The sequence below is a fragment of the Coregonus lavaretus genome (assembly GCF_964263955.1).
Source record: "Coregonus lavaretus genome assembly, chromosome: 33".
In the NCBI taxonomy this organism is placed as follows: domain Eukaryota; kingdom Metazoa; phylum Chordata; class Actinopteri; order Salmoniformes; family Salmonidae; genus Coregonus; species Coregonus lavaretus.
Window position 1 is genome coordinate 10,586,370 of NC_140020.1, and position 15,456 is coordinate 10,601,825.

A 15,456-nucleotide genomic window follows, 5' to 3' on the forward strand; every position below is an offset into this window, starting at 1 on the left:
AACGTTAACATTATAGCTACAATAAGACCGGGTACAACTCTGGGGCCTAGTTATAACCCGTTTTTCCCAGGTCTGGTCACATGATCAGGAAAAACTCCTATGCCCAATCTGTGATCTATGAGTCTCACCTCTTGCCCTGCATGCTGAGGGTGTTGAGGCAGAAGGAGAGAACCTGTCCGTCGCGGAGGACCGAGGAGAAGCAGGAGTCTTCGGTGGAGAGCAGGGCTGAGGGGAAGCCGTCGGGCCACACCCCCGCACACAGCAGTCCGCTGCCCCAGTCCTCTGTGTCCAGGATGGACAGGTGGCGCTCAATCACCTCCTGGGCTTGCTGGAACCACATGTAAAACTCCATTCTTTATTATTGACTTAAATGAATCTACTATGAACATACTATAATATGAACATAACTACGGTCTTGGACTGTGAGATATCACTGTATAGATATAGGCTGGTGGGCAGGGCATATTACATCAGGCTGGTTGAGGTTATAGCAGTGGGAGTTATAGAGGACGTTCTATAATAGACAAGGTGGTGTTGGTTGGTACCCGTTGGATGGCGGTGGTGCGCTGGCAGAGGGAGTAGGCCTCCCCACAGGCGTGCTGCAGGGCACTGGGCAGGTCCACCCCTCTCTGCAGCTGGCAGGACAGCAGGGCTGCAGCGTGGAGCAGGGAGGAGACACATGATGCAGGGGAATCTGGATGGACAGAGAGAAAGGACGAGATAAGAGATTCATTCTGGAGGAGTCATTCTATGGATACCTCTGTTTTATCTGAAGAAACAAGGGACATGCAAACCACAGCTAATGTCCAACTGAAATCCTATGTCTTTTGGAGAGATTTCCCTCAGCGCTCACCCCAGATGGTAGCTTTGATGTCAGTGTGTATTTCAATCAGCAGGTCACACACACAGTCTCCAGTCACCCCAGCGGTGTGGAGAACAGTCTTCAGGTCCAGAGTGTCCCAACAGACCCCCTCGTGTTCCCCTGGGATGTAGATCTCCACCCCACGGTTCCGCATGGCTCTGGAGATCTCTCCATGAACTGGGTCCATGGTCAGGAACAACCTAGAGACAGGTGAGATGATGAGTTGAGACTGGGCTGTCGAAATAGAGTTGGTGTGTGTGTGTAACCCTTTGTATTGTACCTGAAGTTGGGGTGTGGGGTGATGGATGGGGTGGTTCCGTCGATGACCCCACGTTCGTTGATGGTCAGACACCCACCGGGCTCCAGCAGGGCATTCAGACGATCCAACACAGAGGGGCTTAACACAAACAGAAACACAACACCCATTAACCATACATTTACCATCTGCAACACACTCTGGTGCCATCCAGCCTTACACAAGGTCCACATCTATCTTTAGTGACATGGTATAATTAGCTATATTGTGATCATTTAAGATGCAGGTCCTGCTATTGGCTGCTTTCCTCACCTGCAGAAGTTGACATTGTCCATGAGCAGCCAATCCCCAGCCTGCAGGGCCTGGACCAGCATGCCGTCCAGCCACTCAAAGCCTCCGTTACTCCAGCCATCCTGCAGCTGGGCCAGACGCTCCTTCAGCAGGGTGAAGTCCATCTGCAGCTTGGACATGTCTGGAGGAAGGGTGGGTGAGGGACACAATACATGGGGTTTATACTATTCATTCAGATTTTATCACATGAAGATATAGGGAAACATTTTCCTCTCGCAATGACACGCGCTGTGAGCAAAATATAATGGTTAGTTTGCTCACAGCGCCTGTGTAGAATGACCCATTAGCACCAAAAACTTAACTTCAAACATTCCATAAATCACCTACTCATACACCATCACTATGATTCAAGTGTTAGTCTGTTCCAGAGAGAGCTACACCCTCAGGTTGCTGCCTGTTCCTGACATTACCTGTGAACACCTTGAGTTTGGTGTTGAGCTTCTGCAGCAGGAGGATGATGACCTCCAGTTTGTTGAGGGCTTCGGAGGTCACCGTCCCCCCAGTTCTCTCCAGGCCCTCCTCCTTCAGCCAGCGACAGAACAGGCTCCAGGTCTTCAGCAGGAACTCTGTGTCCTGGACCCCTGCCCCGTCCAATGACATCAGGCCTCGTCGCGTTACCATGGCAACGATGTAGTCCACGTTCTCCAGTACCTGCTGCCATGGCCGCACAATGTCCACCTGGAAAACAGACCAAACCAGCTTGTAATCCAGGACCTCTATACCAGGCGGTGTCAGAGGAAGGCCCTCAAAATTGTCAAAGACTCCAGCCACCCTAGTCATAGACTGTTCTCTCTGCTACCGCACGGCAAGCGGTACCGGAGTGCCAAGTTTAGGTCCAAAAGACTTCTCAACAGCTTCTACCCCCAAGCCATATGACTCCTGAACAGCTAATCATGGCTACCCGGACTATTTGCACTGCCCCCCCACCCCATCCTTTTTACGCTGCTGCTACTCTGTTAATTATTTATGCATAGTCACTTTAACTCTACCCACATGTACATATTACTTCAACTACCTCAACTAGCCGGTGCCCCCGCTGATTGACTCTGCACCAGTACCCCCCTGTATATATAGCCTCCCTACTGTTATTTTATTTTACTTCTGCTCTTTTTTTTCTCAACACTTTTTTTGTTGTTGTTTTATTTTTACTTTTTTTGTTAAAAATAAATGCACTGTTGGTTAAGGGCTGTAAGTAAGCATTTCCCTGTAATGTCTGCACCTGTTGTATTCGGCGCATGTGACCAATACAATTTGATTTGATTTGATTACTATATTTAGTTCCCAGCTTGGTCTCTCTTTGAGACTCTGTGACTAGAATGGACTGGTTACCTGTTCGAACCCTCCCAGCAGCTCGGTGGTGTCCATGGCGCTGTTCATGGCCATGACCCGGAGGCGGTGTCCGGTGAGCAGGGCCAGGAGGCGCACCAGGCTGGTCTTCCCGCTGGCCGTGGGGCCCACCAGCACCGCCATCCAGCCCATCTCCACACACTTCATCAGGGACTCCAGGGGCCGCAGTGCCTGGTGGGTGATAGACAGAGGGGGGTCCAGGGCCACGGGGGCTCCACCGCTACGCTGGAGGACAGAGAAGCCCACCTGGATGACAGGGAGAGAGGAGTAGGGCTAGCTCTGAATGACACCATGTACAGCAGGTACATATGATTCATTCAAAACATTACTTGATAATATCTTTCAACCTAAAATTGGATGGAGTTCGCAACATGACTGACCTGCAGATTGAGTGGAGTGATGTGGAATTGTCTTGATCCGGTGTAAGGCTCAAAGTCCTCCCCAAACACCTTCCTGAACACAGATAGCACCTGAAGACAAAACACGTCATGAGATAAACAGGAAGTTCGAACACAAACCCACCGAGTAAAGGTAGTACATATGTCCAGGAGTTGTAGTCTACATACCTGGGCCTTGTCTGCCTCGGTCCTCATCCTGTCAGCGTACACCAACCCCACATGCTGACCCGGGTTGAAGAACCCTGGTGATTGGTCAGTTTGCATCAGCTGACACCAGCGGAACATGTCGCGCAGGTTGAACTCCCAGGGGCCTCCTCTCTGACCCCACTTCCTCTCCACAGATACATCAAGGACCAGCTGACAAAATCGAATAGAATACAACTTTATGAATTGTTCTTTTCACAGTCTTTTTTTAGGGGAACAGTGGTAAGCAATGTTTGTGGCTGGGCAAAAAAGGACTAGGTGACTAAATATGGTGGCCAACACTGAAATTGGGGGGTTCTAACACCTAAAAGTCCCCAAAATAAACCAGAGTGACTGCGGTGACCCCCCCCCCACAGTGTTTCTGGTCACTTTGCCATGCACTAATGGCGATAAATGTGATGAACATCGGCTGCTTCTATACAGGCTGGTGGCCATTGTCCTTGGCTGGAACAGCGGGGTCAAATTTGGACACATATGTAATCTTTCCAATAGTCAATGGTCATAGAGCAAGAAAACCTATCAAGTCTTTTTACAACTGGTTGCTCTGAAAGAGATCACCTGGGAGCCACTGTAAAAGGACTCCTCTACCTACCCGATTGTTGAACTGCACCATTTTAGAGATGATCTGATTGTCAATGTTCGGGAAGATGGAGTCTCCTATGAATTCCATGTCCTCACTGGTCAGCTGATCCACAAACACCTGAGAAAACAGTCGAAATTACAATACAATTTCACAAAAAGACTAAAATACATATTCAACCATACTATTTATTCAACATATCAATACATAATATATCTAAAATACTTGGCTAGCTCTTTATTGCTTACCTGAGTGAATCTGTTGAGGAAGGATTTGGGCAGGCCCTTGCGCCCCCCTCCTTGAGTGAAGGGGTTCTGGCAGCCAAAGATCTTTGTCTTCTCGTGTTGCACCTGGAAGCTCATGCCCAGCTCTGGGATGTAGATCTCAGCACGGTGGTCAAAGCAGGCGTTTAACCCCTCCAGCACGGACTGAGAGGCCAGGTTCAACTACACAGGAGTAGAGAAAAATAGACGTGTGTCATTATCCAAGAATTGTGTCATACAAAATCAACATTTTACTTTCTCCTATAGCTTTATTCTATTCTGGGGTCCCACTCAAGAATTGATGTAACCTAAAACAACGTAAATTCCCTCTCAAGTTGACATGTCTATTAACTGGTGAGTCCATACCTCATCCAGGACAATCCAGTGCCCAGCCTTCAGTCCAGCCAGGAGAGGGCCATCGCGCCATGCAAACTCTCCCCCTTTCCCTCCTTCCACAGGCAGGTCGGTCCCAAACAGGTCTGTCACATCCTGTCAGGAAAGGAAATTACATCATACATTGGTTTAGAGTGCCACCACTGGTGTTTCTAATTACTCCTTTATGGTGCGTTTCATTTCACAATTTTATGCATTTAAAGCAATAATAGTACAATATGAAAATAACATGTACTTATAAAATCTATACTGAACAAAAATATAAACGCAACAATTTCAAAGATTTTACTGAGTTACAGTCAGTTGAAATAAATAAATTAGGCCCTAATATCTATGGATTTCACATGACTGGGAATACAGATATGAATCCTTTGTTCACAGATACTTTCTTTTTTTTAAAGTAGGGTTGTGGATCAGATAACCAGTCAGTATCTGGTGTGACCACCATTTGCCTCACGCAGCGCGACACATCTCCTTCGCATAGAGTTGATCAGGCTGTTGATTGTGGCTTTTGGAATGTTTTCCCACTCGTCTTCAATGACTGTGCGTAGTTGCTGGATATTGGCGGGAACTGGAACATGCAGTTGTACACATCGATCCAGAGCATCCCAAACGCGCTCAATGGGTGACATGTCTGGTGAGTATGCAGGCCATGGAAGAACTGGTACATTTTCAGCTTCCAGGAATTGTGTACAGATCCTTGCGACATGGGGCCATGCATTATCATGCTGAAACATGAGGTGATGGCGGCAGATGAATGGCACGACAATGGTCTCCGGATCTCGTCACAGTATCTCTGTGCATTCAAATTGCCATCGATAAAATGCAATTGTGTTCGTTGTCCATAGCTTATGCCTGCCCATACCATAACCCCACCCCCACCATGGGGCACTCTGTTCACAACGTTCATATCAGCAAACCGCTCGCCCACACGACGCCATTCACGTGGTCTGCGGTTGTGAGGCCAGTTAGACACCCTGCCAAATGATCTAAAACGACGTTGGAGGCAGCTTCTGGTAGAGAAATTAACATTAAATTATCTGGCAACAGCTCTGATGGACATTCCTGCAGTCAGCATGCCAATTGCATGCTCCCTCAAAACTTGAGACATCTGTGGCATTGTGTTGTGTGACAAAACTGCACATTTTAGAGTGGCCTTTTATTGTCGCCAGCACAAGGTGCACCTGTGTAATAATCATGCTGTTTAATCAGCTTCTTGATATGCCACACCTGTCAGGTGGATGGATTATCTTGGCAAAGGAGAAATGCTCACTACAGGGATGTAAACTAATGTGTGCACAAAATCTGAGAGAAATTAGCTTTTTGTTCGTATGGAATATTTTCTGGGATCTTTTATTTCAGCTCATGAAACATGGGACCAACACTACATGTTGCATTTATATTTTTGTTCAGTATAGTTTAAAGTTCAGACATTACGTAACAATACAACATAGCATAGACCAGTGGAGGTTGCTGAGGGGAGGACGGCTCATAACAATGGCTGGAACGGAGCAAATGGAACGGCAACAAACCATGTGTTTGATGTATTTGATACCATTCCAACAATTCCGCTCCAGCCATTACCACGAGCCTGTCCTCCCCAATTAAGGTGCCACCAACCTCCTGTGGTGTACACATGTAAATAAATAGTAATCCAGACAATAACATTTAAAAATGTTCATTATCATAGTAAAAGCCTTCTGTATTAACACAAGAGGCCCGTGAAAGTTTGAACAGTTTCTTACAGTCTGCTCCGAGAGGTTGATCCTGACGAGGTGGTTCCCAGAAGCCTTTGCCAGGGCGGCCACCAGGCTGGTCTTGCCCACGCCAGGTGAGCCCTCCAGCAGCACGGGTCTCTGCAGCTTCAGGGCCCTCAGGAGCCTCTGGGCGTTGACCGCTGTGGTGCCTGCTGCTATGGCATAGTCAGTCAGGCTCCTGCTCTCACTCTCCGGGCCTGGCAGAAGACCATTTTTACAAAAACAGATCCATTATAAACGACATGCTCTAGTCTAGGGTTGTGTCCTAAATGGCACCCTATTCCCTATATAGTGCACTATTTTTGACCAGGGCCCAACGCCCATTAGGGACGCTTCATGCTCTAATCTAGGATCAAAGTATCCCCACCTGAGGAGATGTAGAAGGGGTCGATGCCAAAAAAGTCGTCCCCCCACTGGGGCTCCCTGAGCAGGCTGGTGTCGTAGACCCTCAGGGCGTCTAGCATCTCCTGGTCCAGCTTGGTGATCCCACCCAGCTTGGTATGCAGGAAGCTCAGACAGGCCCTGCGCGCCACCAGGGCGTTCTCCGCAGCAGACACTGTTGTCCCTGTGACATCCCAAGAAGGAGAGAAAGACGTGAGATCATGTGATTGTAGCACTGAGGCCTACTAAGCATCATACAGCATCTTACACATGCTCTGTATTCTAACATAAGCACAACTTACGAGTTTTGTGTCCTTACGAAAGCACCAGAACATTTGCTGTGTATTTCCACATCACTATCAACAACAACAACAACATGCAGTGTACTGTGACCTAGTGCATGTGTCCTGGTGTCTGACCTGATCCGATGCCGTCCACATAGACTAGGCAGGCGGCGTGGATGAAGGCAGTGACCGTGTCAAGCCGGAGGTCCCACTCAGCCTCCTCCTCGCCCTCGTCCCCCATGGTCATGAAGCCGTCGGCGTCACGCTCACACACCAGGTTGAGGAAGTTGACCCAGGACAGGATGTCCCTCACGCTGACAACGCAGCGCCGCCCAAAGTCCTGGTTGGTCAGCCAGTCAATGAAGTCCAGCATGAGCTCAGCGATGTCTCCTCCTGGGTTGGGGGTCAAAGGTCTTAGTGAGAGATGGCCAAGACAAGGAAGTTAAATAGACATGGATGAACTTAATAATACAGTGGGATACTGTATGTGTACCTATGAACACATTTGAGATTAAGAACAACAAAAACTGAAGAGATTTAAACTCAAATGAGATAAGTAGAGTTAGGGAGACTATTCTAGCCTATCAAATGCTACTCCTAGATGAGGAGATGTATTCTGTCTGTGGTGTGTGGAGGAGAGGAGTACCTTGGTGGTCGTTGTCGTCCAATGAGAGGCTGGTCCTCAGGTTGTGCTGGATGATCTGCACCAGGTCACTGCGGCTGTTACTCTGAGGGCACCAGATCTCTGTGAACCTGTTCCTCAGCGCAGGAGAGAGCTGGACACACACACAGAGAAATGTTAACAAGTTGGACTGATCATCTACATAAACAGAAGTGGTTGTGGCCCCGTAGGTCCCTCCAGAGGCTGAAATAGAATAGGATGGAATTTTAGGGGCTGGTTTAGACTCCTAGGATTCATCCAGGAAACTCGCCCTGCTAGTTAATCTGTTGTAATGGTTTACCTCTTTCTTGCCGAAGTCTCCTCCAGGGTTCATGGTGGCAACCAGGCGGAAGTTCTGCCCTGCTGTGATCAGCTCCACGTCGTCGTCATCTCCACTTCCTTTCTCTGCCAACACCAGAGACTTCTCCGTCTCTAGGACACTGAACCAATCAGAGAGCATGGTCAGAGGTTAGAGGTCAACGATATCTAATGAAGCGCTATACGCTCACTATTGTGAGAAAGCAGCTCTATTCCCATATCCACACTAGTATACCATTCAGAATGAAGTGATGTATTTGGCAGGGATTCTAAATAGTACGCTAGTGCGGATATCAGTGTGTGTGTGTTTACCTGTTGAGTCTCTCTAGCACAGAGTCGTCAGCCAGGGAGATCTCGTCCATGAGGAACACCCCTCCCTCTCTCATGGCCAGGACCAGGGGCCCGTCGTGCCACTCAAACAACCTGCCGTCCTCAGCATCTGCCTGTACCAACACGCAACAACAGGGGGGGTCAGTGGGACTGGCTATATGTTGCATTATCTGTTGTTTCTGCATCATGTACTAATATAGCATTTTACTTTAACCTATTTTTTTTTACTTAATTACTGTGAGTTATAACATTTTGAAGGACCTTAATGCCTTATAAAGGGTTTATGAAGGCTTCATAAGTTACAGTTAATTTAAATTGCGACCATTAACGGTGTGGTATCTACCTGGTGTGTCCCAGTATGTCTGACAGGACGCAGGCCGCCCAGGAAGTCAGACGTCTCCATGTGCAGGTGACAGTTGAGGGAGAAGAACTTATGTCCGGCCAGTGCAGCAAACAGCTGGCAGATGGTGGTCTTCCCACACCTGGGGGGGGAGGAGAACTTATGTTCTAACTGATCCTTTTTGGAGGTTTAGGCTAGTACGTTACTGCAGGGGTTCCCAAGCTTTTTCACTCAGTCCCCCCCTTCCAGCATTGGGGAACCTCCCATGCCCCACTGCGTGCACAGGTCTATTTCCATGGGCACAAGCACTGTCCATGACAAACTGTTCACACCCCTCGTTGGCGGAGAGAACATTTTGCAGGTTTAAAGCTCATTTCCTGCAATTCTACACATTTTCTCATGGGGTGCAGACAATTTAGCAGTTTTAAAGCTCATTTTCTTGCAATTCTATACATATTGCCATGTCTAATGTGTATTCATGTGATATTTGAGTGACTCGAAGATCTACAAAATCTATGGGCTAAAAAACCTAGCTAAAAAATTTTAACCAACATGGGCTAGTTGATCTAGACATTTCTGACAAGTTATAGCTAAATAGCTCTCTAAGGTATGCAATGACTGATGACGAGGAAAACTGATGCACTACCCAATTTCGAAATCGCACCTTGTGTGAAAGACGGACTGAGCCCCCCCCCCTCCTCAGGAGAAGTGGACACAGTTAGGAGACCTTTGTCTTTCTGTAGTACTTATTAACCCATTCACTTCACCTTCTGCTCGCTTTACAGATTTAATTGACAATTGGACAGATTTCCACAATCAGGAACTCAGGATGAATCCTACCCAGTGTCTCCCACCAACAGAACAGACTCCCCGAAACGCAGGGCCCGTCCCACCAGCACGGCCAGTCTCCTCATCGCCCGCGTCCACACCACGTGACGGAACTCCTCAGGCACGCCCGCGATGCTGTCCACGAACGGACCTGCCATTCACAACAAACCAGATGAACTCTTCTGACACACCGGCCAATAGAAATGGCCTACTAAACTTTAGCAAAATCATTAGCAGATTAGTATGTTATGCAAAGGGAGGTAGTGTCATTCCAGGACAAAACCACATGACGGACAATTCATCCACTTCACACTCAATATTCATGTTCACACTCCATTGACCACAAATAATGGGGAATAGTGATATGCTGTACATTGTCTCAACATCTAAAGTACATATTATGTATGCGCAGCCAAGAGTTATGAGGTTTCTCTCATTCCCTAGATGCCCTTATAAGACACCATATTCATAATGAACATTCTCCATACCACATTCTGCACTTCGACAGAATAGTTGCAGTCACAGTAATTGAGCACTTTCTTGTGTTGTTGACACACTCCTCCAATATGAATTGATTGTGAATGAGCAGGGTCATGCACACAGGGTCATGCACACAGTTGGGTTGGTTGGCAAAAGGGCATGTTGGTGTGTGTGTGAGTGAAACAGGTTTGGCTCTACTCACTAAACTGTGTGGTGAGTTGCTGCTCAGAGAACAGGGTGTCAGAGTTCACCGTCCTCTTGAAGTGTTTCTCCAGGATGGACTGGATAGTGGCGGCCTCTTCTGGCTTCCTGACCCGCCCAGCCAGCAGCATGAACCCTGAGAGAGAGACACACACACACACACACACACACACACACTTCAACAATCCTTAATACTTAGGTGAAAAGACATCACCATGCATGAAGTGGAACATGATTTCACACATCATCACACTGAAAAACCACAGATAGAGAAAGCAATAGACAAAAACAGATGTGTTTTTGCCGTGTAAGATGGGATGAAAGTGCTGCTGTGATCCTATTGGGGCTCACCGTCATCAGCCAAATGCTGCAGCCAATCGCGGGAGGCATCTGTCTGCTCCTCCAGCCGATAGCGGTCGGCCCAGCGGAAGAGATCTCTCAGGGTGATGAACCCATGTTTCCCAGCAAACACTGTAGATCCCCTGCGAAGAGACTACACACACACACACTGAGTTATACAATTATAACACAACATTATCTTACTGCCAAAGGCAATGAGTTAGCATATGAAAGGAGGTGAAATACGAGACCGTCACCTGGAGATCCTGCATGACCTTGACCAGCTTGGAACAGTAGGATGGAGGGAGACTACATCTCTGGTGGAGGATGGTCTCTAGCTCATCACTAGGCAACTCATCAAAGTGAAGCTCCACAAAACGATTCCTGAAGGCCCTGGACAGCACCTGAGTGGAGAGAAATTATATTGCACTCGATGAGACCTGGTCTATCAAACTACACTTTCATCACCATCCCAATTTGAGTGCCTGAAGGAACAGATCACATCGTCCTCAATGACATTTCCTTAAGAAAATGTGTGCGCTTGCTTGTCTTGCACTATTTATGGTTGTGAAATAACCAAACTACAATCCCAATATAGCCCGAGTGACACGTACCTTTCTGCCTCCGTAGAGACCAGGAGGATTCTGGGTAGCGAACAGCATGAATCGGGGGTGGGCTTTGATCACTTCCTGTGTCTCTGCGACAAACAGCTCCCTGTTGTCGTCCAGCAGTCTGTTGAGGGCCTCCAGGACGTCAGTAGGGGCCAAGTTCAACTCATCCAGAATAATCCAGTAGCCTTTCCTCATGGAGTCAATCAGAACGCCTACAGGGGAAGCATACAGAGACACACAGCGAGAGAGACACACGCAGAAGCACACAAACAAAACAAAGACATTACACCGTGATCATGAACAGAACCGTCTGTGTGAGACACTGACTGCAGGGCTACAGTGTAGAACTGGTCGTACCCTCTTTGAAGACCAGCTTGCCCTTGCCGTCAGAGGAGTAGCAGCCGATGTACTCCTGGATGTCTGTGTGCTCGTGGTTGTTGATCCTGACACACTGGTTCCCCGTAGCCGCCGCTATCCACCTGATCAGGCTGGTCTTTCCCACCGAGGTCTCTCCTTGGATCAGGACGGGGTGGCCCCTAAAGAACAAACAGAAATACAGAAACAGAATATTACTAGTAGATCTGGGTAGTGTCTGTTTCTAGCTGTGTTTCAATGTGCACTTAGTGGAAGAGGAGTTAACTGATTTTCCTTTGACCTCAAGTGTAGAGGTCATGGATGCGTCCCAAATGGCACCTTATTCCCTAGTACACTACTAGGGTGCCATTTGGGATGCCGACTGTGTCCAGAGAGGACTGAATTAACCTCATAATGAATGGCAGAGAAACAATCAAGCACTTACTGGGGACGATTGACCTGTGGTGAGGTCGTGTAGAATTGACCTGTGGTGAGGTCGTGTAGAATTGACCTGTGGTGAGGTCGTGTAGAATTGACCCGTGGTGAGGTCGTGTAGAATTGACCCGTGGTGAGGTCGTGTAGAATTGACCCGTGGTGAGATTGAGTAGCATTGACCTGTGGTGAGGTCGTGTAGAATTGACCCGTGGTGCGGTCGAGTAGCATTGGGTAGTGTTTGTTTGTAGCTGTGTTTCAATTGTGCAATTGATTTTCCTTGGCCTCAACTGTCTAGGTCATGTACAGTGAGGGAAAAAAGTATTTGATCCCCTGCTGATTTTGTACGTTTGCCCACTGACAAAGACATGATCAGTATATAATTTTAATGGTAGGTTTATTTGAACAGTGAGAGACAGAATAACAACAACAAAATCCAGAAAAACGCATGTCAAAAATGGTATAAATTGATTTGCATTTTAATGAGGGAAATAAGTATTTGACCCCCTCTCAATCAGAAAGATTTCTGGCTCCCAGGTGTCTTTTATACAGGTAACGAGCTGAGATTAGGAGCACACTCTTAAAGGGATAAAAGTATAAAAGACACCTGTCCACAGAAGCAATCAATCAATCAGATTCCAAACTCTCCACCATGGCCAAGACCAAAGAGCTCTCCAAGGATGTCAGGGACAAGATTGTAGACCTACACAAGGCTGGAATGGGCTACAAGACCATCGCCAAGCAGCTTGGTGAGGTGACAACAGTTGGTGCGATTATTCGCAAATGGAAGAAACACAAAAGAACTGTCAATCTCCCTCGGCCTGGGGCTCCATGCAAGATCTCACCTCGTGGAGTTGCAATGATCATGAGAACGGTGAGGAATCAGCCCAGAACTACACGGGAGGATCTTGTCAATGATCTCAAGGCAGCTGGGACCATAGTCACCAAGAAAACAATTGGTAACACACTACGCCGTGAAGGACTGAAATCCTGCAGCGCCCACAAGGTCCCCCTGCTCAAGAAAGCACATATACAGGGCCGTCTGAAGTTTGCCAATGAACATCTGAATGATTCAGAGGAGAACTGGGTGAAAGTGTTGTGGTAAGATGAGACCAAAATCGAGCTCTTTGGCATCAACTCAACTCGCCGTGTTTGGAGGAGGAGGAGGAATGTTGCCTATGACCCCAAGAACACCATCCCCACCGTCAAACATGGAGGTGGAAACATTATGCTTTGGGGTTGTTTTTCTGCTAAGGGGACAGGACAACTTCACTGCATCAAAGGGACGATGGACGGGGCCATGTACCGTCAAATCTTGGGTGAGAACCTCCTTCCCTCAGCCAGGGCCTTGAAAATGGGTCGTGGATGGGTATTCCAGCATGACAATGACCCAAAACACACGGCCAAGGCAACAAAGGAGTGGCTCAAGAAGAAGCACATTAAGGTCCTTGAGTGGCCTAGCCAGTCTCCAGACCTTAATCCCATAGAAAATCCGTGGAGGGAGCTGAAGGTTCGAGTTGCCAAACGTCAGCCTCAAAACCTTAATGACTTGGAGAAGATCTGCAAAGAGGAGTGGAACAAAATCCCTCCTGAGATGTGTGCAAACCTGGTGGCCAACTACAAGAAACGTCTGACCTCTGTGATTGCCAACAAGGGTTTTGCCACCAATTACTAAGTAATGTTTTGCAGAGGGGTCAAATACTTACTTCCCTCATTAAAATGCAAATCATTTTATAACATTTTTGACATGCGTTTTTCTGTCTCTCACTGTTCAAATAAACCTACCATTAAAATTATAGACTGATCATGTCTTTGTCAGTGGGCAAACGTACAAAATCAGCAGGGGATCAAATACTTTTTTCCCTCACTGTATGCATCCCAAATGGCACCCTATTACCTAGTGCACAAATTCTGACCAGAGCCTAGGAAGTAGTGCACTATGTAAGGAATAGGGTGCCATTTGGGACGCAAGCCATGTGTCCAGAGAAGACTGAATTAACCTCGTAATGAAGGGCAGAGAAACAATCGAGCACTGGGAACGATTGACCTGTGGTGAGGTCATGGCAACTACCCTCCCCCAAAACAACAACAGCAGCAGCAACATGTGAAAGTCAGGTCATCTTTATGGCAGCAGTGATGACACACCCGATATTAGCCAATACAACTCATGTGACGCTCACTGTGCCATCAACAGGTTGACGATACAACAGTCAGTGAGTAGCTACAAGGACTAGATTCCACAGGTATTGACTAGGTTGACTGATTGATTGATTGATTGATTGATTGATTGATCGGGGAAGGGGGTCCCTGCGCGCACAACCCACATGGAGTTCCAGGTCTCCGGCAGCCTCTGGAACTGCCGTTCTGCGGCCAACAAGGCAGAATTCATCTCAGCCTGTGCTACCCTCCAGTCCCTCGACTTCTTGGCACTAACGGAAACATGGATTACCACAGAAAACACTGCTACTCCTACTGCTCTTTCCTCGTCTGATCATGTGTTCTCGCATACCCAGAGAGCATCTGGTTAGCGCGGCGGTGGCACAGGAATCCTCATCTCTCCCAAGTGGACATTCTCTCTTTTCCCCCTGACCCATCTGTCTTTCTCCTCATTTGAATTCCATGCTGTCACAGTCACTAGCCCATTCAAGCTTAACATCCTTATCATTTATCGCCCTCCAGGTTCCCTTGGAGAGTTCATCAATGAGCTTGACGCCTTGATAAGTTCCTTTCCTGAGGATGGCTCACCCCTCACAGTTCTGGGTGACTTTAAACTCCCTACGTCTGCCTTTGACTCATTTCTCTCTGCCTCCTCCTTTCCACTCCTTTCCTCTTTTGACCTCACCCTCTCACCGTCCCCCCCTACTCACAAGGCAGGCAATACGCTTGACCTCATCTTTACTAGATGCTGTTCTTCTACTAATCTCACTGCAACTCCCCTCCAAGTCTCCGACCACTACTTTGTATCCTTCTCTCTCGCTCTCCTCCAACACTACTCACTCTGCCCCTACTCAGATGGTAATGTGCCGTCACAACCTTCGCTCTCTCTCTCCCGCTACTCTCTCCTCCTCCATCCTATCAGCTCTTCCCTCTGCTAAATCCTTCTCCCTCCGATCTCCTGATTCTGCCTCCTCAATCCTCCTCTCCTCCCTTTCTGCATCTTTTGACTCTCTATGTCCCCTATCCTTCCGGCCGGCTCAGTCCTCCCCTCCTGCTCCGTGGCGGAATGGAGGAAAATGGAGGAAAACTAGACTCCCTGCGGACCTGGCATCTTTTCACTCCCTCCTCTCCACATTTTCTTCCTCTGTTTCTGCTGCTAAAGCCACTTTCTACCACTCTAAATTTCAAGCCTCTGCCTCTAACCCTAGGAAGCTCTTTGCCACCTTCTCCTCCCTGCTGAATCCTCCTCCCTCTCTGTGGATGACTTCATCAACCATTTTGAAAAGAAGGTTGACGACATCAGATCCTAATTTATTAAGTCAAATGACA

General features: G+C 47.8%; 1 protein-coding gene across 1 annotated transcript in view; it reads right to left on the reverse strand.

Moving 5' to 3' along the window:
• LOC311108596 (midasin-like) overlaps window positions 1-15,456 on the reverse strand; it is a 54,670-nt gene that overhangs the window by 24,143 nt on the left and 15,071 nt on the right. The window contains exons 24-48 of the mRNA XM_084151253.1: window positions 11,542-11,720; window positions 11,188-11,396; window positions 10,831-10,977; window positions 10,586-10,727; window positions 10,236-10,370; window positions 9,566-9,704; window positions 8,729-8,867; window positions 8,368-8,498; window positions 8,039-8,177; window positions 7,723-7,852; window positions 7,212-7,469; window positions 6,779-6,976; window positions 6,400-6,608; window positions 4,628-4,750; window positions 4,247-4,444; window positions 4,011-4,118; window positions 3,383-3,571; window positions 3,197-3,286; window positions 2,799-3,062; window positions 1,880-2,147; window positions 1,431-1,590; window positions 1,143-1,259; window positions 854-1,062; window positions 546-694; window positions 129-328 (exon numbers count right to left, since the gene is read on the reverse strand). Of these exons, the coding sequence (XP_084007379.1) occupies window positions 129-328; window positions 546-694; window positions 854-1,062; window positions 1,143-1,259; window positions 1,431-1,590; window positions 1,880-2,147; window positions 2,799-3,062; window positions 3,197-3,286; window positions 3,383-3,571; window positions 4,011-4,118; window positions 4,247-4,444; window positions 4,628-4,750; window positions 6,400-6,608; window positions 6,779-6,976; window positions 7,212-7,469; window positions 7,723-7,852; window positions 8,039-8,177; window positions 8,368-8,498; window positions 8,729-8,867; window positions 9,566-9,704; window positions 10,236-10,370; window positions 10,586-10,727; window positions 10,831-10,977; window positions 11,188-11,396; window positions 11,542-11,720 (4,230 nt within the window). The remainder of the gene's footprint in view (window positions 1-128; window positions 329-545; window positions 695-853; window positions 1,063-1,142; window positions 1,260-1,430; window positions 1,591-1,879; window positions 2,148-2,798; window positions 3,063-3,196; window positions 3,287-3,382; window positions 3,572-4,010; window positions 4,119-4,246; window positions 4,445-4,627; window positions 4,751-6,399; window positions 6,609-6,778; window positions 6,977-7,211; window positions 7,470-7,722; window positions 7,853-8,038; window positions 8,178-8,367; window positions 8,499-8,728; window positions 8,868-9,565; window positions 9,705-10,235; window positions 10,371-10,585; window positions 10,728-10,830; window positions 10,978-11,187; window positions 11,397-11,541; window positions 11,721-15,456) is intronic.